This window comes from Alosa alosa, chromosome 18, assembly GCF_017589495.1.
Source record: "Alosa alosa isolate M-15738 ecotype Scorff River chromosome 18, AALO_Geno_1.1, whole genome shotgun sequence".
In the NCBI taxonomy this organism is placed as follows: Eukaryota; Metazoa; Chordata; class Actinopteri; order Clupeiformes; family Clupeidae; genus Alosa; species Alosa alosa.
The window spans coordinates 11,520,257-11,542,756 of record NC_063206.1 but is presented as its reverse complement, the minus strand read 5'-3'; the positions used below and the strand labels follow the sequence as shown (position 1 = coordinate 11,542,756).

The following is a 22,500-nucleotide window of genomic DNA, read 5'->3' as shown; positions in this document are numbered from 1 at the left end:
TTTCTTGTTTAATTTAACAAGAAACGAGTAGTAAATGAAAGCCATTGCCTGAATTCCCACTGTGCCAGTGCTTTGCACTCTGTTCCCCAATGAAAAGGCAATTTGCAAAATTATGTGATAGAGTAATTAGATGAAATCCAGGGCTTCATATTGTTGCCGTGCAGACACCATAAGGAGGGCCTTTGCATTTTTTTTTTCAAATTTTTTCCCCTTTTTTCTTTTTTCTTGGACCAACAGGAATACTAGGCTGGCACAGAGGCGAGCGGCTTCCTCCTCTTATTTGTACACAGAGCTGTTGGAGCAGGGGGAGCCCCAGTCACAGCCCATAAAAGTGCAACCGCAGCACACAACGTGCATTTCTCTCGAACCCCTTTTTCTCAAGTTTTTTTCTCTCCTCATTTAATGCATTGTTCATGTTGAGAGAAGGGGGGGTTAAAAAAAAAAAACTCTACTGGAAGGCATAATCCCTGTTAATGCAATTAGGTTCTAATTTAGCACCCTTTTGCGTACAGATGTAACAATGCTGGTGCAGCTCTTTTACCCCTGGAAGCACAATGTGCAAAAAAGTGAGACTGATAGAAAAAGAGAGAAGGAGAGAGGGAAGGAGAGAAAGAGAGTGAGTGAGTGAGTGAGAGGGTGAAGGAGGGAGGGAGGGAGGGAGGGGAATAACGTCTTGGTGCAGCAGCGTCTTGAGCAGAAACAGGTGTGAAAAGTGCTATAACTCATTTCTGCACTCTCTGAGCTCAACTGCGTAGAGGGCCCTGGGCCCGAGGTCGCCCAAGAATCCAGAGCCGAGTGTTGGGCAGGAGAAGAAAAAGAACTGGTGCTGGGGATTGGGGGGCACTGTGCCCTGTTTTGAGGGGAATTTGGGTGAATGTGTTCCACTGGTGCAATCTTAAGGCTGAAGTTGCGGAGAGAAATTAGTTTTTATTTATTTATTTTTTACTCACCGGCTGTGCTTGTGCTTTCTAGATTTTTAGCTAGCCTGGCCGAATTACAGATGTTCAGCATATGACCTCTCCACGCATTAAACCTTGGGAAGCTTGCTGGGCTTTTTTCTTGATGGGGTGCCTAGATTTCTGGAGAATTTGTCTTAAAAAAAGCACACAAGCTCTGAGCCCTGCACTGACCTCTAAGAGGGAGCGGGCCTGTCCCTGTGCCTCATTGCCTTTTAAAACAGTTGAGGGTATTAGTCAGCGATGTACTTTCTTATGCATCATGTCCACCTCACTTCACTTCCTTAAAAGGAGTTAAAGTCCAGCCTTCCCTGAAGTGAGCCTGAGATAACAGTATGCATTCCCTAGCTATGGGGGTTACCTGCATTGTTTGTGTGGCTAGAGACTGCAGCAGCATCGCGCGAGCCTCTGCTGGAGCAGCCGTGCCAATCAGACCTGTCCGTCACGTTGCCATGGCAGCAGCATGCCACGGCACATATCATTAGTGGCATGTTGGGTGTTGGACGTCGCAAAAAAAAAACTGCGGTCACCCACTGCCTGTCCACTACTCCTCTCCTCCATGCTGTCCTCTGCGTTAGCTCGCTCAGAGAGACTCGGGTCATCACAGACCCAAATAGAAGCGACCCCATGAGATGAGTGTGAGCAGGGGTGTGTGTGTGTGTGTGTGTGTGTATGTGTGTGTGTGTGTGTGTGTGTATGTGTGTGTGTGTGTGTTTGAGTGTGTATGTGTGCGTGTGCTCCACATCTTTGTCCTCTGCGATTGAAACTGCCTCCAGCAAATTCACTGTCCCCTATAGAGACAGCAGGACATGGGAGGAAGGCGGAGGCCTCAGCTCGGCTTTTTGCACTGCCGTCATCCACGTGAGAATCTTTTCAAAAGTGAAGTATTTCACTTTCTTGCAAAGCTATAAACTACGCCGAGGTTGCTCGCCCTTTTGCTGCCATTTTATGGACCCTTTCAACAATGAAAACAAAAACAATGCTTGAACATTCTATTTGGGCCCCAGTCTACTTCCTCTGCATTAAGATAACATATGGAATGTTAAAACGGAAGTCTTGTGGGGCCAACTATGATGCTGATAATGGAACTCTCTTGAAAGGGTCCACTATGATGCTGAGAATGGAACTCTCTTGAAAGGGTCCACTATGATGCTGAGAATGGAACTCTCTTGAAAGGGTCTATACTGCTTGAACATGGACAACAATTGTTTTTCTCTTCTTTTTTTTCTTTTTCTTTTCTCCCCCTTCTTCCTCCTCCCCTCCATGTGGCACCAGGGGTTCCCACGTGGCTCGGTGGAGTCAGGAAGACGGACGCCCTCGTAAACAAAGTTCAGGCATGGTAGCAGTTAGCCTGCCTAGCGCCGCCATGAATGGCCTCGTCAAAAAAGAGCCCGCCCGGGCCATCAGGGGTCAGGGGTCGCCTGGGCCTCGCATGCCATTAGTCACCGGCTGTTTATTGCCGGAGCGCCAGGATGTCAGCGCACTGGTCACCCATGGCAACCCTGGCACGCCACACTGCTGACTGGCCTGACGGGGGAGCCTCCCCCATCTAGCGGCTCGGCCAGTCCTGGGCGCTCCGGAGCCAGAACCTCAGGAGAGAGATAGATTCCACCAACCAGCATCCGTGTAAATCAAAAGAACGTGTGTGTGTGTGTGTGTGTGTGTGTGTGTGTGTGTGTGTGTGTGTGTGTGTGTGTGTGGCTGCAGGGTGGTGTGAGTGGCTTCCCAGGGCCAAAGCCACTCTGACTGGGGAGAGGGGGAGGTGTGTGTGTGTGTGTGTGTGTGTGTGTGTGTGCGTGTGTGTGTTGGACGAAAATAGCAATAATCAAAAGAAGAGAAAGAAGAAGAGAGGCAGAAAAAAAAGAGAAAAGAGAGAGAAAGAGAGAGAAAAGACTCCTGGAAGTTGCCTGGAGTTATAAGTGTGCGCATTGTCTCTTGTCTTCTCGTTCGTTCATTCATTCATGTGTGACAAGGGCAAAAAAAAGTCCATTCAGATTAATATTTGTAAATTCAATTTAGTAGCCTGAGGTCTCTGGTTATTTCTTAATTTCATCTAAGTGGGCAGCAGCAGAGGCGCCACAGAATTAAAAGCTTAAAGGGATTTTCAAACGGCGTGTATCAAACGGCTTGCCCTGGTCTCAAACCATGAGACTCCAAAGGGGGAAAAAAGAGAAGGACAAGAATGAGGAAGAGATGGAGGACTGGAATAAAGAGAGAGAGACTGAGGTTGTCTGAGTCTACCTGATATAGCTGTGTGTGTGTGTGTGTGTATGTGTGTGTGTGTGAGTGTGTGTGTGTGTTTCCTCGTTCTGTTTTTACTTTCTGTTTGTCATAGTTGACCGACTCTACTCTCAGCTGTTTTGACATTTTTTTTCTCTTTTCAGTTTTGGCTGTAATGTTTATCTTAGAAAGAGGGCAGCCAAGCAGAGAAAGAGTAGGCAAGAGTGATACAGAAACAGAGGGAGAAACAGTTTGTGTGTGTGTGTGTAGTGTGTAATGGACATTTGGCAGCTACCACTTGATGTGTGTTATAAACGTCTAGTGTCTGCCTATGAGCAGCTGAGTCAATCTCGCAGCATTGGGCCAATGAGTGAAGATACCACCCCCACCCCCCACCCGAACTCTACCACCGTCCGTACTACCCCCCTCCCCTACGCCCCCAATACCCCCCTGAGCTCCCACACCTTGTAATGAAAACATCATCAATTACCCCACTGACAGGCCCAAGGGACCTTAGGCAGCCAGCTCTTTGGGGGCAAGTCTTTGTGGATAGATGCCTTCTTCACCCCACCCCCTGCCCCCCTCCAGAGAGAGAGAGAGAGAGAGAGAGAGAGAGAGAGAAAGAGAGAGATAGAAAGAGAGAGTGAGAGAGAGAGAGAGAGAGACGTGTGTATATCCATCATTGGCAAGCCTTCCAGCCTGACAGGGTAAAAGGCATTGGTTTCTGTTGGGTAGAATGGATTGAATTGGCAGCCTCCACATGGTGGAGGGAAGGGTGAATGGACGCCTCTCTGCCACTCCTGACATGGGGCTTTGAAAGGCCATCTGTGCCATGATTGATGAAGGCAGGGAAGGAGGGAGGGAGGGGGAAAGAGAAAGAGAGAGAAGCTCTTTTTCTTCAAGCACCTCATCAAGCACCAGTGTCCCCAATGTCTGCTGCTCTGTATGATTAGACTCCATTGCAGAGACGAGCTCCCCCACCTGCCCTTTGTCTGTTTCTCTCTCTTCCTCTCCCATCAACTCTGCTCTTTCTTCTTCACCAGAGCTTGTCTACTTTTTATTTTAGTTTCCTCTTCTCTTTACCATCCCCGAAGGGCAGTTAAGTTTTAATCCGTGTGAACTCTGAACCTCACTACCACCACCACCACCACCAAAATGGCCAGCCGACTGCTGAGGGGGGGAAGCGTTGGACAGGAACGTCCAGGCCCTACCCCACCCCAGCAGACACACGTTCTCAGCCACCGCTTGTGCGCCCGACCCGTAGACCGGGTGGACGTGAGAACTTTATAAAGTGGCCCGCGGGGTCACCTGGAGCTGCTGCCGTGAGGACCCGAGGGTGGGCCAGCTTTTCACGCAGGCAAGCAGGTGGGCAGCCTGCTCACGGAAATCCAGGTCCAGAACCCCCACACACACACACACACCAATCTCCCCAGATCGCTCGTTAATGCCGTCAGCAGAGGATATGCGGTTTCATTGGCCTGTCAGTTCGAAGCCAATATGGCCCTGTGCTGGCACTGTATATATCATGCTGGTATTATATTTCATTAGCGTCCGGGTGTGAATGGCTAGCAGGGGCAAGCGCCGGCCAATGGCATTTATGTTTTTTCTTTTTTTTTTGTCCGCACTTGCCCGGGGTAACCTCATTTGGCTGGCCACGTTGCTCGAAACAAGCCCTGGCACCGTCCTGTACGTGTGAAACCACGTCGGCTAGCTTTCGCTGAGCGGCTCGAGATTCTGTGCGAATCCCAATAAAAGCCTCAGTCAGACAGCGGGCATTGGCTGTCCTCCGCTGGGGTGAACTCGGCCTCTGGATGTGGTGCGGATGGTGCCAGCTTCTATGTAGGAACAGGGGGTGGTCAATCTGAGTAGAGGAGAGAGAGAGAGGGGGGGGCAGCGGTCAATTCTGATGCAAGGTGTCAGTCCCCCTTGTACACATACCAATATTGTAATGATGTAGAGTGAGCCAGGGAGTGATAGACAGCACAGGAGGGACCAAGAGAGAGGGAGGGAGAGAGAGAGAAGAGGAGAAAGAGAGTGAGATTGAGCAAAAAAAAAGAGGGAGAGTAAGAGAGAGTGCTATCAAAAGCGAGTGGCCATCTTGGATCTCCCCCGTGTCTGGGGGTTTTAGTAGTAGCGAGTGTTCCTGGTAAGAGGCAGTGGCTCTCTGCTCTGTGCCACTAACCTCAGCAAAGCCGATCTTCTTCCGTCTGCACACTGGGGCTCGATACTCTTACACACATCGCCGTAATCTTTACAGTGGGGCTAATCATTTTGTTTGGATTCAGCCAGGAACATGCAGAGCCAAGCAAAAGGTCTGCTTAGCGGGCCACACGGAGGGGAGGAGAGAGGAGCGGCTGGTGGAAGGACGGAGGCTGAAGGTCCCTCCATGGTGTTGCCCCCCTCGTGGTGCTAATCTTCTGACTGCTCCACTTTAGCTTAGAGTAGTTCAGGTTTCAGCCTCGGACTAAAAACGAGGGAGTGTGTGTGTGTGTGTGTGTGTGTGTGTGTGTGTGTGTGTGTGTGTGTGTGTGTGTGTGTGGGTACAGTATGTGTATGCAGCTTCAGACTAAAGAATTGTGTGTGTGTGTGTGTCTGTGTGTGTGTGTTTGTGTGTGTGTGTATGAGAGAGAGAGAGGGAGAGGGCCGTGGATATGCTGTAATCTGCAGTGCTGGGGGATCTTTCCGCCTGTAGTCAGCAGCTCAATACGTTTTACTTACAGCAACTGCAGATCGTTCCCCCACACTGCACCGCTTCAGCAGTTTGCCCCAGATACTCTTGGGTTAGTGTGTGTGTGTGTGTGTGTGTGTGTGTGTGTGTGTGTGTGTGTGTGTGTGTGTGTGTGTGTGTGTGTGTGTGTGTGTGTCTGTGTGTATGCCAGAATGTGTATATGTATATGAGAATTGTGTGTCATTGCATGGCCTTACTGTATGTTTTCTTTCTATATTATGTAGATATAGATGTATGTATCTTAGCTTTCTGTGTTTCCCTGTTTTTTACTGGGTCCATGTGTATTTATGCGTCTGTGTGTGTGTGTGTGTGTGTGTGTGTGTGTGTATGAGAATGAGAGAGAGAATGTACAAGGAAAGAGTGTGTGCCTGATGGAATATATGGTGCGCAGTGATGCTGTAATCAGTTTGCACGTTCACTGAACTAATTTATCAACTCCGTTCCTCCTTGCTTGCAATCTTGCCCATGCGTGATGCTCCCGGCCCAGGGTGCTTTTTCATCTGCGGGACAAACGAACCTACAGGAAGGCTTGGCATGAGTCACACTGCTCTTTTTCCCCTCCTCTCTCTCTCTCTTTCTCTCTCCTTCTCTCATTCTCTCCCTCTCTCTCTCTCTCTCTCTCTCTCTCTTTACCAGTCATTCAACAATGGCTCCCCTCCACAATGTGTCTCCAAAAATAAGCCCCCACCCAGTGCCCTCAGTATCAGGCACACCCAGACTAGTGCAGTGTGGTTTCTTTTGACTCCCTCCCTCCCTCCCGGTGTTTATTTATGTCATCTCGCTAAAAACATTTGGGTGGTCTTTTTAAAAAGCAAAACAACAACAACAAAACATGACACTGGCAACAAACAAGCACATGAAATGAAGCCTCCTCTCATGTTGGGGGCGCTAGATTCTGTGTGGCCTGTCATTAACAACCCCCTCCAATCTTCGACGAGCGATAAATTAAATGATTTTGTGCCGTCAGCTGTGAGAGGCACGGATTGTTAAATGGAGCTTGGGCGCGGCGGTGGTGGCGGTGGTGCGGAATCCTTGACCCCCTTTTTCAGAACGCACAAAAAGCTCCCCAGTCTTCTGCCACCATTGATTTCCACACAACAACAGCACATAGAAAGTGGCGAGAGGGACGCCATTTTTCACTCTTAAACAATCTCACTTCTTAGACAATCCTACAAAGGGGGTTGGTGAGTAGGAGTCTATTTTCCCCCTTTTCCACCAATGATGACCATTGACCTTTTCCATTTGTGACCCTTTACATGATGTTTCACTGTGCTGGTGCGAGTGCATTGGGCATGGAGGCATGAACGACGCTCTCAGATACCTGCTGCTGGTCTCACTGTATTCCCCCCCCCCAGAGACGAGACTAGGAGGGGGAGACTCCCGTCGGCACCAGGCTCTACTGATGTCGCTCTTGTCCATAAACAAGCGCCGTGGCGACGGCGGGTCTTTATTATGGGCTGGCGGTGGGGTTGGTTGAGACAGTGGAGGGATGCGAGAGATGGCCAGGTGGAAAAGAGGGCAGGAGGATGTTGAGATGTTCCCTCTGTGTTCTCTCTCTTCTGTCCTCTTCCTCTCTTTTTTAAAGCTCTCTCGTGACTAGAGCATGACTAGAGGAAGTAGACTTGTGTGTGTATGTATGAATGTGTGTGTGTGTGTGTGTGTGTGTGTGTGTGTGTGTGTGTGTGTGTGTGTGTGTGTGTGTGTGTGTGTGTGTGTGTGTGTGTATATGAATGTGTCTGTGTGTGTGTGTGTGTGTGTGTGTGTGTGTGTGTGTGTGTGTGTATGTATGAATGTGTGTGTGTGTGTGTGTGTGTGTGTGTGTGTGTGTGTGTGTGTGTGAGAGAGAGAGAGAGAGATGTGAGATGAGAGTGTGCAAGGGGGAGGTGGTGCTCACTTGTTTGTTACGACAGATTAAGTCATCGATTTGTAAAAATGGTGCACTGATGGAGAAGGCCCTCCTTCTTTGTGCTCAGCCAGAAAGAGAAAGGAAGGGGAGGGGTGGCGGCACATGGAGGATGGGGAAGAGAGAGAGAGAGAACGAAAGACAGAGAGAAATAGAGGGAGGGAGAGATATGATTCTCTCTATTCAGTGCTCACAGACTCTGTCCTCTTTTCTTTTTATCCTTGCAGGCAATAGGCATAAGGGAGCAATTGTAAAATACCTTTACCTACTTTTAACTTTCCCCAACCATGACCAGGCTTCTCTCCCCCTTCAGGCCCCTTGCAGAGAGCATTAATTAAAATGGCGAGGGCAAAAGGGTAATTATGATAATAACATAATAATATCGCGCAGGTTATTAGAATTTTCTGTGGTCCCCGAAATTGCTTCCTTTGAGTATCACATTTCAGTGGCATTAACTAAAGCATAATTTCCTTGAAAGTAAAGTAAATGGAATAGATTCCCCTGGTCAAGGTGCAATATGAGTAACCTGATTCCTTCAGCGTTTAATGCACCATGAGTTCCCCCCCTTCCACAAACACACACACACACCACACACACACACACACACACACACACACACACACACACACACACACCCAACCCCCTAAGCAGCATCGCTACAAGCCTGGTTTGTGCACAGGGAGGTGGTTATGTGAGCAGGTTGTGTGCCCAGGCGTGCCCTAATGGACCTTTTCGCGCTGCTGCTGCTGCTTTGCATTTTCTCTCCCCCTCTCGACTCAATAACAATAACCAAAGCAACAATTATTATTTTTCTCTCGCTCACGATAGCCAAATTCAAAGGGCCATGACTGGTGAAGGTTTTGCATGGTCATCGGAGCCTGCCTGGCCTCCTTGTTGTCTTCAGGATAGGGCCAGTGGAGGGTAAACAGACCAGGGAGCTGCGATCCCTGAAGCCTTACCTGCCCGCATTGCTCCTATGCACTCCTATGCTCGCTGGCATCTCTGTCGTTAACCCCCTTCCCTGCCCACCTTAGTGGCACGTCACCTCCAGCTGTGGCTGGCACGGTGTTACCCAGCACGGCGCGGCTGAATTGCTTTTGAATGTTTCACCCCCCACCCCCACTACCGCCCCTCGCTCAAATAGGCCTGTAATTACCAGCTTAAAGAGGTTTAGTGGTCCAGTAAACTACATAATCACCCCTGAATTAGCCCAGGCTCATCAGCTGCAGTCCAACAAACCCCAGTCACTGTTTGCATGTGGGGGCAACTCCACCTCCCCACCCGCCCAGCACTGCCACCTCTCTCTCTCTCACACACACACACACACACCTCGTCACACCCCCTACCCCCTACCCGTGGCCTTATTACCGTGCGACTCGAACAGCAGGTGTGGAACAACACGCATTCCCCTTGAAGTGGGAGCCCTAATGAGGCAGGGGCAGGCCTCCGCTACTCCCCTCACATACCCCCTATGCCCGCCCCCCAACACCACAGCCCCGGGGGCGAGGGGTCAAAGGAACAGCCTCGGCCACCCCTCACCCCTGGAACTCACCCCTCACAACCTGAAGAGACGTCCCCCTGGATTCCATTACTGTTCCCCTCTATAAATACACCCATCCCCATCTCGCCACGTGTGCACGTTGTCATGACAATGCAACGTAACGTGTGTATGTGCAGCCGTCCATGCAGGACTTAAATACAGTACACTCGATGTTCTTAGTTGATACGGGTCTCCGTTGTGCATTTGCAAGAGGGGTCTCATCATCGGGCCTTATATGCTTTTACAGAGCAGATCGGTTTCCTCCGATAGGTCCCGATCTGCTGTCTAATCCGCACGGCACTCGTTTAATTGCACACTTGTGTTTCCAGCCTCCCTCCCTCCCGCCTGAGCGAAGGGGGTTGTATCTGTGCCCGTCGGCAGCGTGGTGCACCCTCTGCCTCTAAATCAACAAAAGATGTTTTTTAAACCAGGAAGAGACTAATTAAAGTGCTTTAAACCAGATTGAGCATATCTGATTATTATATCTCAGGGATAGATTAGATGACACAAAAAAAGAAGGGAGAGAGTGGGGGGATTGCTTCCAAGGGTGAAATTTTTCCAGCTTTTTCCTCGTTGTAGAACAAGGCTTTCTAAAAACGGCCGACGTGAATTATTCATGTCGGGGCTTTGTGTTGGTTTAACTAGTTGTGAACTTCGCTGTGCTCACGCTCACTGAAAGAGGTTCTTCAGCATTCAGGTTTGCTCTGAAGGCACACACACACACAGCCTATTTCTCACATGCACATGCTCAATCTCTCTCTCTTTCACACACACACACACACACACTCACACACACACTCACACACACACTCACACACACACACACACTACAGATAGGGCATCTTAAATACTTTGGCCTGCAGTTGTTTTTCGCCCCCAATGTCTCTAAGATCTTTCTTTTTTTATCTGTTGTGTTGATTCAGATTTTCGACTGCCAAAGAAATTTGAGGAAATTGGGCTTGGAAAGCTCTGGCTTTTGTTTTGTTTTGGTTTGTTGTCTTTCTCTTTCATGCAGCGGGCAAACTCTTGTTTGAGCACTTCCTCACTTTTTAATTTTGTTTTCTTCTAAAGCCTGCTGTCTTGCTCCTTAACGAAGGGCAGAGGCTAACCGTTTATGCCACCTACACGGAAAAAGGAATTTGCGATGGCTTAGGCCTGCCACTACAATTTGCTCTCTTGAGGGTTACCTCGGGAGTTGCCACTGATCTTAGTATACACAACAAAAACAACCTCGTTGTCTTGACGTCCCTTAGAGCAAGAGGCATTTTAAACAAGGCTGTTACACCACAGCACAGTCCTATCTTTTGAGTCTCAGACAACGGCTAGTTGTACAAGTAGAACAGCGAATTCTTATCCAAATATTTGAGGTTCCCTCCCCACTCCTTTCCTCCTGTCAGTGGCTGGTAGGTGGTTGGCTTTATCTTAGCCTGAAGAGAGATGGAAAGAGAGAGAGAGACAGAGAGAGAGAGAGAGAGAGAAAGACTGAAACCCTGAGGCCTACACTCTTCAGCCGGTGAGCAAAGCGCTTAAAAACTCCCGGAGCAGACTCGCCCAGTCGGGGGAGTCAGTAGGAAGAGTAAACTTTCAATCTTAATCCTGTTTACTTAGGAGCCATCCCAAAAAGAAGATTGATTCTGCTCGCTTGGGGAGGGGCAGGTGGCCCGCTGGGCTGGGACGGTGAGCATAACTATGCCACCTCGGCCAAAAAGCCCCTCCGGAATCAGGCCGCGGGCATTCCTGAAGGGGAGCTTGGTTTCCATAGGGATTAGGGCCCTGGCACATGCAGAGGTGGGGCAGCAGTGGGAGACCCAGAGCTGAAAAGACGCTCACTCCTGCTACTGCTGCTAGCGCTAATGCTGCTAGTGCTAAAGCTACTGCTAACACAGCACCTCTGCCCTAGACCACTCCACCTCACCACCACATTCTCTCCCGTCACTGGAAGCTTCGGAACTAGTGACCTTGGGCTGTTCGTAATATGCCTGACTGGAAAGCATGTCACATTAGGTGCTACATGACTTGGCGGTGGATGGGAGATGGCTATTAAAGGAGGATGTGCATCATGCAGCATCCTGTGCGATAAGACTCCACATTGGATGTAATCACGGCAGATATCAAGGCAGATATCACTCTCCTTTTCTCTCTCTTCCTCCTTCTCACTCTCTTTTTCTCTCTCTCTCCCTCCCTCTGTCTCTCTTTCTCTGGCTCCCTCAGGCTGGTTGAGGCTGTGATCGAGTGGAAAAGCACTCCTCCAGTCTCTCCCTGTGTCAGGCTCTGAGAGAGGGGGATGTGTGTGTGTGTGTGTGTGGGGGGTTAAACAGTGTTCCCAGAGCTCACTCGTTTTATGAAGTTAATCTCGTGTGGAAAGCCTCTTTAATCCCAATCACATAGGATTCAGGGAAACGTTCCCTTAAATAGAAAAATGATCAGAATTCTAATGCAGCTAATGAAGTCAACAGCAGCAGCGTGTGTGTGTGTGTGTGTGTGTGTGTGTGTGTGTGTGTGTGTGTGTGTGTGTGTGTGTGTGTGTGTGTGTGTGTGTGTGTGTGCGTGTGCATGTGTGCGAGTGCATGTACAACTGTATTTGTGTGTTTGTGAGCATGTGTTTGTCTGGGGAGCACTGAGAGGGGTTGCGGGTTGTGCCTGATACTATTTAACTATTAAGACAGAAGGATACAGAGAATGAGAGGAGAGATAGAGAGGATGAGAAAAGAGTGATATCCACCATCAGTAATCTGGAGGTTGATTTTTTTTTCTTTCTGCCATGCCCACTGGTCTGTTGTTGTGCAGTCTCCCAGGGACGTGTATTGGGGGACTGACCTGAGGCTGGGCAGGGCTGGGGCGTGTGTGTGTGTGTGTGTGTGTGTGTGTGTGTGTGTGTGTGTGTGTGTGTGTGTGTGTGTGTGTGTGTGTGGCGGTAGGAATGGCGCACAGATAAAAGGCTCTCCCTCTGAAACACTCCTCCATCCCCTCGCGGTGAACCGGAGGAGCCCCAAACACGGGGAGCGATAAGCCACGACCGAGTGCTCCTCCCCATCCTGGCCCACGCGGGGCCCTGCTCCAAAACCTCAAAACACACCAGATGCACACACTCCCTTCTCCAAAACACTTTCGTTTTACTCCTCACTGCTTCCCAGGATCTTGTCAATCCACAAATGTCTGAGCAAGTGAGAGAGAGAGAGGGAGGGAGGAGAGAGAGAGGGAGAGAGAGAGAGAGAGGGAGAGAGAGAGGGAGAGAGAGAGGGAGAGAGAGAGGGAGAGAGAGGGAGAGAGGAGGAGGCTCACATGATCTGTGCTGCTCTGGTCACTTCTTTGCTCCAGATTCTCACTCTTCCCTTTCATAACCAACACGCTCTGAGTAGCAATGCATTCTGGGTAACCCGGGCAGGGTTATCAGGGGAAGGAAGGGTCTTGGAAAGAGGTTTTGTTTCGATTGAGCATAATTTCAGTGTGTTGGTCAGCACAGCTTTGTGTGTGTGTGTGTGTGTGTGTGTGTGTGTGTGTGTGTCTCAGGGCTAGCCAGGGACACTGGTGCTGGAGAGGGGCCCTAGCCTCTCCCTGCCTTATCTGTGTGATAGGCCCTGGATTCGCCTCTCCACTCCGCCATGAGCTGCCCTAGCTGCCGAGGTCAGTGGGGAGGACAAGCTGGGAGGGACTGTTATTGATGCTCTGTTACACACACACACGCACACACACACACACACACACACACACACACACACACACACACACACACACACACACACACACACACACACATGAAGAGAGATGGACATGCACGCAAGCACACACACTCACAGGCCTTTACACAGGCACAAGCACATTCTCTCTCTCTCTCTCTCTCTCTCTCTCTCTCTCACACACACACACACACACACACACACACACACACACACACACACACACAGACACACGCACACTTACATGCATACATGAGTAACTGGGAGGGAGTGAGAGAAGTAGGGAGAGAGGGAGGGTGAGTGCGGTAGATAAGATACACAGCAGAGAAGAAAGGGATCGGAGCGCACAGTGCTGCCCAGGCATCCACAAATGCAGACAAGGGTGGAAATTCTGATGAAAGGAGTAGTATATTTGGACAAGACATATCATTAAGATAGGTGGAGGGAAAAGAGGGGATGCGTCAATTACCATCTGTTTGTCTGCAATGTTATTGCCTTCCCTCCAAAGCCTTGCCAGAGCCTGAGAAAGCACTTCTCACCCGCAGCGGCTGCCAAAAAGGATTAAAAATACCAAATCTCTTACAGGCAACAATATAAACCATTTTTTTGGCCTCCCCGCCTTATTTACAATACAACTTAAATCAAAATGTTTTGACAGATACGTGATAATTTGGTGTTTGGAGACTCTGGACTGAGGAGCTCGTCTTGAACAAACCCATGGAGTACACGCCCCAGGAATGCTTTGATAAAAGCCGATCCGTCAACAGCCATGAAATTGAGTGGCTCTTTGGTGGACCATCTTTGAATCAAAGCTGCAGTCTGAGAAAGAAAGGGTGTTGGGCCTGTCCTCCCAGGAGAACCCTTCTGCAATCAGCAAAGAATGCCTAAGAACCTTTCAAAGCCATCAACGTGGAACCCTCAAAGGTTCTATAGCTGCCTTGGAAAAGTCTTCCGTTTGAACTCTCTCTGATTTGCATTGGGTTCTCCTGTGACAATAAGGTCAGCGAGTTGTTAAATGTTTGGAAAAAGCACTTCTGTGTTTCGAAGAAAGTTGAAGGAAGAAGGGAGTGTGTTTGGGGACGAACAAAGGAAGCTGTGATTGCCACAGGATGGATTCCCCTGCCAGGTTATTGCCACATAGTCTCCATTGTCTCCTGTCTAATGCTAGAGCAAATGCCCACCTAAGTCATTCTGCATATATGACTCACATCAGGCTACCTGCCCCTCCCACCCCCATTCCCCATGTGTACATTACACCACGTTGTTGCTGGGGAGAAAAAGGTGAGGTTTTAGTAGGCTGCAGGTGTGGACGTGAGACACCTGACCCAGATGACACTTTTTTTTTTTTTTTCCAAGAGAGAGAGAGAGAGAGAGAGAGAACTAATGACAGGCAGGTAAGGAATCCTGCCAGGGTGGTGGGGGATTTGCATTGTTTGTTGAGACCGGTGACAGCCTGTCAGTCGAGACAAGCAGGCCTTTGTGGTCGGTCGGCGAGCCGGTTTCTGTTAGTGGCACAGTGGCTCTTGATGCCGCAGAGTTTGCCGGCAGTGTGTTAGTGTGGAGCCAAGAAGCCTACAGGCACTTCCAGCTTCTTCTTTCTTTCTTTGTTCCTTTTCTTTTTCTTTCATTTGTTTTTCACCACCTCGGTTTTTGCTGTTTGCTTTATCGGCGTGGTCACCACAACCACAGTTGCCATCGTCGTCGGCGCTGTCATATTGCTGTTGCCGTTTTTGGCTGGTCTCCACAAATCAAAACGCCCTTCTCCCTCGCTGTTGTCTCTCTCTCTCTCTCTCTCTCTCTCTTGCTATCTCTTTCACACCTCCTCTCTCCTTCTCCCTCTCACTCTTTCCTTTTGTCTGTTTCCTCTCTCTCCTTCCCTCGTTCCCTCCTTTCCCCCCCACCGTATCTCCTCGAGAAGCTGCAGTGTTTCCTTTCCTCTCCCTCGCTCCTCTTTTTCTTAAAAAAAAAACAAAACAAAAAGCACCAGTGCCCCAGTTTCTCCCACGCGCCCCTCTCTTGCTCCCTCTCTCCTTCTCTCTCTCCCTCTCTCTCCCTCACTCTCTCTCTCTCTCTCTCTCCCTCTCCCTCACTCTCTCTCTCAGTCCTCCACTGTGAGCCTGGGGAGGCCCGCTGAGCTAAAACGCCAGAGTAAGCACAGGATATATTTAAAAACCCTACTCTGCTCTGCTCTCTTGCACGTCCTTCAGTGGCAGCAACAGCAGCTCCTGGGTCTGCCGCTCTGGTGCGCACTCCAGTGCCAGCTAGCCAGCGATGCTGATCCAGGAACAGATGAACTCCACGGGAATGGAGACAGAGGGGTGGGGGTGTGTGTGTGAGTAGTTGTGGGTTAAGGGAAATGGCATGGGGGTGGTGTGTGAGTGTGTGTGTGTGTGAGTGTGTGTGTGTGTGTGTGTGTGTGTCTGTGTGTGTGTGTGTGTGTGTGTGTGTGTGTGTGTGTGTGTGTGTGCGTGTGTGTGTGTGTTGGTGGGGTGGGGGTTGTCTCGATGGAGGCTGTGACCAGAGCAGAGGAAATCCAGTAGGAAGGTCGTCCTTTGGTCTCAGTGTCCGGGATGCAGTCCAGCAGCACTGTGAGCTGTGGAGAACATTGTGTGACTGACTCTCTTTCTCTCTGAGTGTGTGTGTGTGTGTGTGTGTAATACAGCCTCGTCAGCCACAGCCATGTTTGTGCAGTCCCATCGCCCCTGGCATGGCATTCCCCTCTGCAGTCACGAGTCCCCCACTCTACCCACCCGCCCAGCCCTGGCCCCGCGCGCCCTACCCCTCTCCGCTCATATGTTCGTGCTCAGGAACAGAGGGGAGCACAGATCCCATGTTCCACAGCAATCTTGCCCTCTGACCCTGCCGTATCTGGAAGGGAAGAAAAGCGGAGGGGGAGCTTTCTTTCCCTCCCTCTTCCTCCTCTTGAAAAGAAAGAGAAACACACACATACACACACATACACACTCACGTATGCACAAATACACACACACAGACACACACAGACACACATGCACACGCACACACACACACACACATGCACGCATACACACATTCTTACTCCCACACATTCATATGAGGAAGGAAGATAAAAGCAGTAATGTCAAGAAGTCGTGGCATCCATGTGATTAGCACAATTATATTTGTTTCAGCAAACCGTCTCAAGTGCTCGGAGCCAACTGTTAGGGCATTAGGGGGATCAGATGACTAAGAGCAGGCTGAGGCGTTGTCAAGCCTTCACCTCTCCCTCCCTCACACACACACACACACACACACACACACACACACAGAGCTTATTATTGCAGTGTGATACAATTATCCAGGTTCCCGGTCACAGACAAGGCCATGGACACTGGCAGTGCAAGAAAGCAAGACAAGTTCAAAAAAAGGAAAAGAAAGAAAGAAAGAAAGAAAGGAAGAAAGAAAGGAAAGGGGAGGGAGAGAGGGAAGTGACATGGAGGGAGGGAAAGAGAGAGAATAAGGGAGGAGGGGGAAAAACAGAAACAAAAAGAAGCAAATCTACTCAGAAGTGGCTGGAGGCGACACTGCAATTATAACTTTCTGCATGAAATTAGCCACAGTTTGTTCCAATTACCTACAATCAGATCACATGGAAAAAGACGGAGGAGGAGGAGGAGGAGGAGGAGGGCGAAAACAGCTCGCACTCCCGTCTTTGCTGTCACATAAACACAGGCGGGACAGCGGCATTAGACACATTCCAGTTTATTACGCCAGAGACCAGAAAAGGGGGGCGTTGAGGGGTGTGGTGTGGGGGTTAGTGCAAAGTGGTGCTCCAAATATGTCTGTGTGCTCTGCTCTCTCTCTGTGTGTGCGTCTGGACTCATGGCTCTTATGTATGCAGAGCTCGAGGAAAGGCGCCCCCTGCGAGTGCCTGCCATCCCATCCCAGCTCAGCTCCGCTCGACTCTGCTCTGCTGGATGGATTGTTATCGGTAACATGCCTTTAATTCTAGAGTTACACAAAGGCCTTATCGGCTCCTCTGGGAACAGGCAACTGGTTTGTGAGAAGTGCAGATTGGGTCTGATTAGGAAGCCCCTGCTCGCTTCTACAGACACACTCACACACACACACACACACACACACACACACACACACATACACACACACACACACACAGAGAGAGAGAAACGAGCCACACACACAAACACACACACTTTCGTGAGCATCTGCTCAAATACCTTGATGTGGACGTTGGGAGAAGTTCTATTCTCTTCTGCCTCCATGACACATGAATCATTGGCCGCCCGGCAGTCCTCCATGCGTGACTGGGGAGCGAGTGCGCTAGTCAGTGAGTCAGTGAGCGAGTAAGTGAGTGACAGCAGGGCATTGTGGGCTTTGTAGTCCCCCCTGCCGGAAAAGCGGCCTCTCTCTCGCTCTCTCCTGCGGCGGGGCGTCGATCCTCTGTGCGGCTGCACAGCGTTGGGGTTGATGACTCCTCACATCTCGGGGGCTGTGGGCTAAGCCCTGCTGGTGGGTGCTAATCCGCTGCAGGCGCTAGCGGAGGTAATGGGTTTATAATGGCCGCCCCTCGCCTCTGCCAGCACCGCCAGCCGGCCTGGCCGGCCGGCAGGGGGACGGGGGATGGCGGTGGGCGAGTCTGGAGATGGCAGTGGCAGACTGCTGACCCAGTCCAGAGAGAGAGAAAGAGAGAGAGAGCAGGGGTCGCCATGGTGACGGCTTTTATTGTGTTGACAAACGGCAAGACCAAAACATTAGGACAAATAAACCAACAAGGGTGGGTTGTACAAATATGGGCCTTTCTTTCTTTCTTTCTTTTCTTTTCTGTCTTTCTTTCTTGTTCTCTCTCCTCTCTCACACATGCAGAATGGATGTTCTGTGTTAAGTCCCACACCTCTACTCCTCATTCCTGCAATTTAACTGTCCCCACAGGGTAGAGTGAACACAGGCACTGTCTTGTCTGATGCATAAACAGCGTATTGTTTGGGCCCTGTGACGCCAAGGCTCCTAGATATAAAGGAACATTTCTTTTTTTGTTGTTGTATTTATTTAGAAAGGTTAGGCTGTTGAGACAAAACTCCATGACAATACAATCAGGCTAGTATGTTAGCTGATGTGGTGGTGATTGTCCTGTGCCTAGAGTCTGGAGCCAATGAAGCTTTCATTCCGTAACCTAGTTGAAGCAATAAGCTACCATTACGAACACAGCAACAGCCTGTTCTAACCACGCGGAAAGATGACAGTCATCCTCTTTTTAAAAACAGAAATAGGGAGGGATAAAATGATGACAGCGGTATGAAGACCTGTCGTGTGTGTATGTGTGTGTGTGTGTGTGTGTGACGACGCCGTCACCAGACATCTCTCTCTCGCTGTCTCTCTTGTGCCGCATCAGGCATTCATGTCAGCTCGCGCGGCGGCGGTTGAGAAGCCGTCGAGAATAAATATGAGTGGGCTTGTGCGGCTCACGCGGCTCTCTAATTAATGTTTCTGTTTCTCCACTTCACTTAACTTTATAATTGGCTTGCCTTTTTCACTGCCATTAATTACACGATTTCATATTCCATTAATGAGTCGGAGGGAGAGAGACACACCTCACTTTTTCACACTAATTAACAGCTGCTTGGCGACTCTGCGCCGCCGTTGCCACCGTCTGAGAAGTGCGAGTTGTGCACCTCATCCACCTTCAGCTCGCAGATCGGGCCGCCTGAAATAACAGATCTGTTTGTTAATTGATTTAGGTGCAGCTTCACTCATGTTTTGTCTCTCTCTCTCTGTCTTTTTTCAGCACCCCTACCCTTCAGAAGAACAGAAGAAGCAGTTGGCGCAAGACACCGGACTTACCATACTACAAGTGAACAACTGGTAAGTCAATTGTACTTTTGTGTTTACATGCGATCGATAGCTTAGCCGCCGGCAAGCGGCTTCTAATGATTTGAATTAATACACTCCCGCCCCTCTGCCACTGCACAACCCCCCCACCCCCCCACCCCCCCAGCCCCAGCCCCGTCGTACTCCCACTTACTGCCTCATCTCCCTTCAAATCAATCCACCCAAAGGGATATCGCCCGTAGGATTTTTCCAGCCAGTCGGCCGACGACCAAACTTTACACATTCGAATATGAGTTCCAGTGGGGCTGAAGAGAGGGGAGAAAATCCATGCCATCAAAATGTTTCTCATACCCAGAGATACCTCTCTCTCATTCTCTCTCTTTATCTCTCCCCTCTCTCTCTCTCTCTCTCTCTCAATGAACACACAACCCAAAAAGTGCAGCGTTGTAACTCGGGGAGGTTTGTGTGTAGTGCTCATTCCTCTCACAGTTCCCTTATGAACCTTGGTCCCCTGAGTTCAAGGCCCATAAAGTTTAGGCATAGCTGGGTATTACCTCTGCACGCGCTGCATGTGTTATCAGAGGTGGCCATCACCACCTACTTACTGTTATTAGCCGTGTCTAATGAATGGGTAGAGGCCGGCTTAAACAAACCAGGGGAGTGGGTGCAGCTGTGTTTGATGTGTGACTGTGCACGCAAAAAGAAGAAAAAAAAATGCTTTACCACTCATTTCTCCTTGTCAAGGTTAAAGGTACCCTCATGTGCACACACACGCACACATGCACACATACACACACACACACACACACACACACACACACTCACAAACACACACACACGCACGCATACACTTCCCACCTACAAATGTGATTTCCCTTCTCCCTCTGTAAGTGCCGGAGAGGGAGAGCGAGAGCGAGAGAGAAAGAGGCAGGGAGAGAGAGAGAGAAAGAGAGAGAGAGAGAGAGAGAGAGAGAGAGAGAGAGAGAGAGAGAGAGAGAGAGAGAGAGAGAGAGAAAGAGATTAATATAGTGAAGGCTCTGATTACAAGGCCCTTAATCCATTTTGGCTGAATAACAGTATGCTCCAGCGTAGGCTGTGCCTACATTAGCCATCCAGCCCCGGCTACCCGGACACTAGGGGCCACAGGCGAGAGCTCACAGATATATTAAAGCCCATTACGCCCAATGTAATCTCTGTCAACATAATCCCAGCCATTGTTCAATTTGGTACCTCGGAGACGTGGCGGCGGCTGCTGGTAACAATGTATTTGCCTTCTGAGGATTAATTTGGCAAAGTGGCCCTATCTATCGGTGAGGTGCGGGGCTGAGCCGCCCAGGGAAGTTTTGTTGGGGGTTATCAATTTCTGTGACCTCACAGCGGCCCATGGGAGATCAATTATTTTTTTTTTTCTGCCTTTTTTCTTTTTGTTTGCAGTGCGCGTGACAGGGAGTTTCAAAGGCAGGACACAGCCTGTTCCATTATCGGTGGCCCTTCCCCACTCTCTCTCTTTCTCTTTCTCTCTCTCTCTCTCTCTCTCTCTCTCTCTCACTCGCTCGCTCTTTCTCCCACTCTCTCACTCACTTGCTCGCTGGTCATTAGGTTTGCTGTTTTTTTTTCCGCCTAGGCCTGGTAATGGACGGATAGCAACACAGCTCTGGAGAAGGGAGGATGTGTGTGTGTGTGTGTATGTGTGTTGATCCGAGGGTGGTTAATCCAAGGGGTATTAGCCGTTAAACCCTGCATGCTGGGATCTCTCTGCCCCCTCAAAGATTTTTTTTAATGCTTGTCTGTGTGTATATAAAAGTGTATGTGTATTGTAGACAATGCACTGGAACATTGTGTATGTATGTATGTGTGTGTGTGTGTGTGTATGTGTGTGTGTAAGAAAAAGAGAGTGAGAGAAGGAGAGAAGAGAGGCACATTACACATCAGGGGTTAGAACAGAGATCTGCCATTTCATAGGCCTGTTGTTGCGTTCCCTGGGAGGCTCACCATTGGACGTCTCCATGGCAACCCCCGGTGATGTTACCTCCTGACCCACTGATTTTAAGAGCCAATTTCCCTAGCAGTGATTCTGTTTATCAGGCTAGCAAAGCACGCAGCCCTGACCAAATGAAAAATGAAAGATGAAATTGATCAAACAGAATAAATAACGCAAATGGTTCAAGATGGACCACATAGATCTTATTTATCTGCAAACACTAACACAGCAGCGCTGATGTAGCCACATAGCACTGATGCAAATCTCTGGAATATTTTGAAACACTCGCTCACAGGTGTACAGGGTATTGGTCTACCTACAGTATAAACACAATATTTTGTGTGCATTTGTGAGTGTATTCATTTGGGTGTGCTTGTGTGTGTGTGTGTGTGTGGATCTGTGCATGTGTGTGTGTGTGTGTGTGTGTGTGTGTGTGTGGTACCTAGGTTACACTGCAGATATGGTTCGAACGGCAAAAAAATTGAGAAACAAACAAGAGGTGGACCACAAAAGAAGGGTCCTGTCTTAAGGAGGCATTCTCCAGCAGACTTGTTAACACACATGTCTGTATCCATTATTGATGAGAGCCCTGTGAATGTGCGCGCCGCAGATTAAATAAAAATGCTAAAGGCCAGCCGGGGTGGGGGGGGGGGGCACATTACTCATGAATTATTGGCAGAAACACAGCATGAGAGAATGCTTCAAATCTCGCATTTACGTTTGAGGAAGCACACAAACGCGCGTGCACATACACACACACACATACACGCACATACACACTGGCACAAACACACACACACGCACACACAGGCACACACATGCACACACCTTTGAGACCATAGCCTATGCTTCACACACCTACAGTATTGGGCAACAGGCGTGTACACATGCTGGCATACACATATGTACACACACATACACAAAATGCCCTCCCACACACATCCTTAGTCATATCCGTATGTACACACAAGCAGGTAAACAGCTCACTCAAGCAAAGACATATAGCCACACACACAGAGACACACACACACACAGACACACACAGACACACACACACACGCATGAGACCACAGAGGCACACAGGGGTATAATGGCTGTGTAAAGAATGTGGATTGACTAGAGCGTCTATTTTTGAAGCGAGGAGCGTCCTCCCGAGATACGGGGCTGTGATAAGGTTAAATCAGAGTGAAGCTACACTGTGGAATAGGAGGCCGGCTATTGCACTGTTGTTGATACATGGCAGCTACTAGAAAAACTCACAGCCCAAGCAGGAATGCTTAGAGTAGAGCATTAAGGAGAGAGAGAGAGGGAGAGAGAGGGTGAAAGAAAGAGAAAGAGAGAGAGGCCGACAGAGAGAGAGAGAGAAGGGTTTTCAGCCGCCTTGAGCGAGCTTTCTCAGAACACTCTATAAAGAGCAGTGATCTAAAATCAATGGGAGGGTCATCGGGTTTCACGTGTTGTCCATTCCTCCCTTCCTGACGGAATTTAATAATACCCTTTAAAGATGGTGTTTAAACCTTTGGGATGGATTGTTTTGTCAATAAGGCGGCTTTTATGAAAGTCTTAAAAGCATGGGGTAAAGTGTGGCGGGGCTACTTTACTGAAGCGGCGTCCACACAGACTCGCAGATCATGTTTCTCAGCCCAAGAGAAGAAAAGAGAGAGGGAGAGAGAGAGAGAGAATGAGAGAG

At 49.4% G+C, this 22,500-nt stretch overlaps 1 protein-coding gene across 2 annotated transcripts in view; it reads left to right on the top strand.

The window, feature by feature from the left end:
* The window catches only part of meis1b (Meis homeobox 1 b), a 77,271-nt gene that overhangs the window by 36,869 nt on the left and 17,902 nt on the right, over positions 1-22,500 (top strand). For both annotated transcript variants that reach the window (XM_048269338.1, XM_048269335.1), the window contains exon 9: positions 18,786-18,862. In XM_048269338.1, the coding sequence (XP_048125295.1) occupies positions 18,786-18,862 (77 nt within the window). The remainder of the gene's footprint in view (positions 1-18,785; positions 18,863-22,500) is intronic.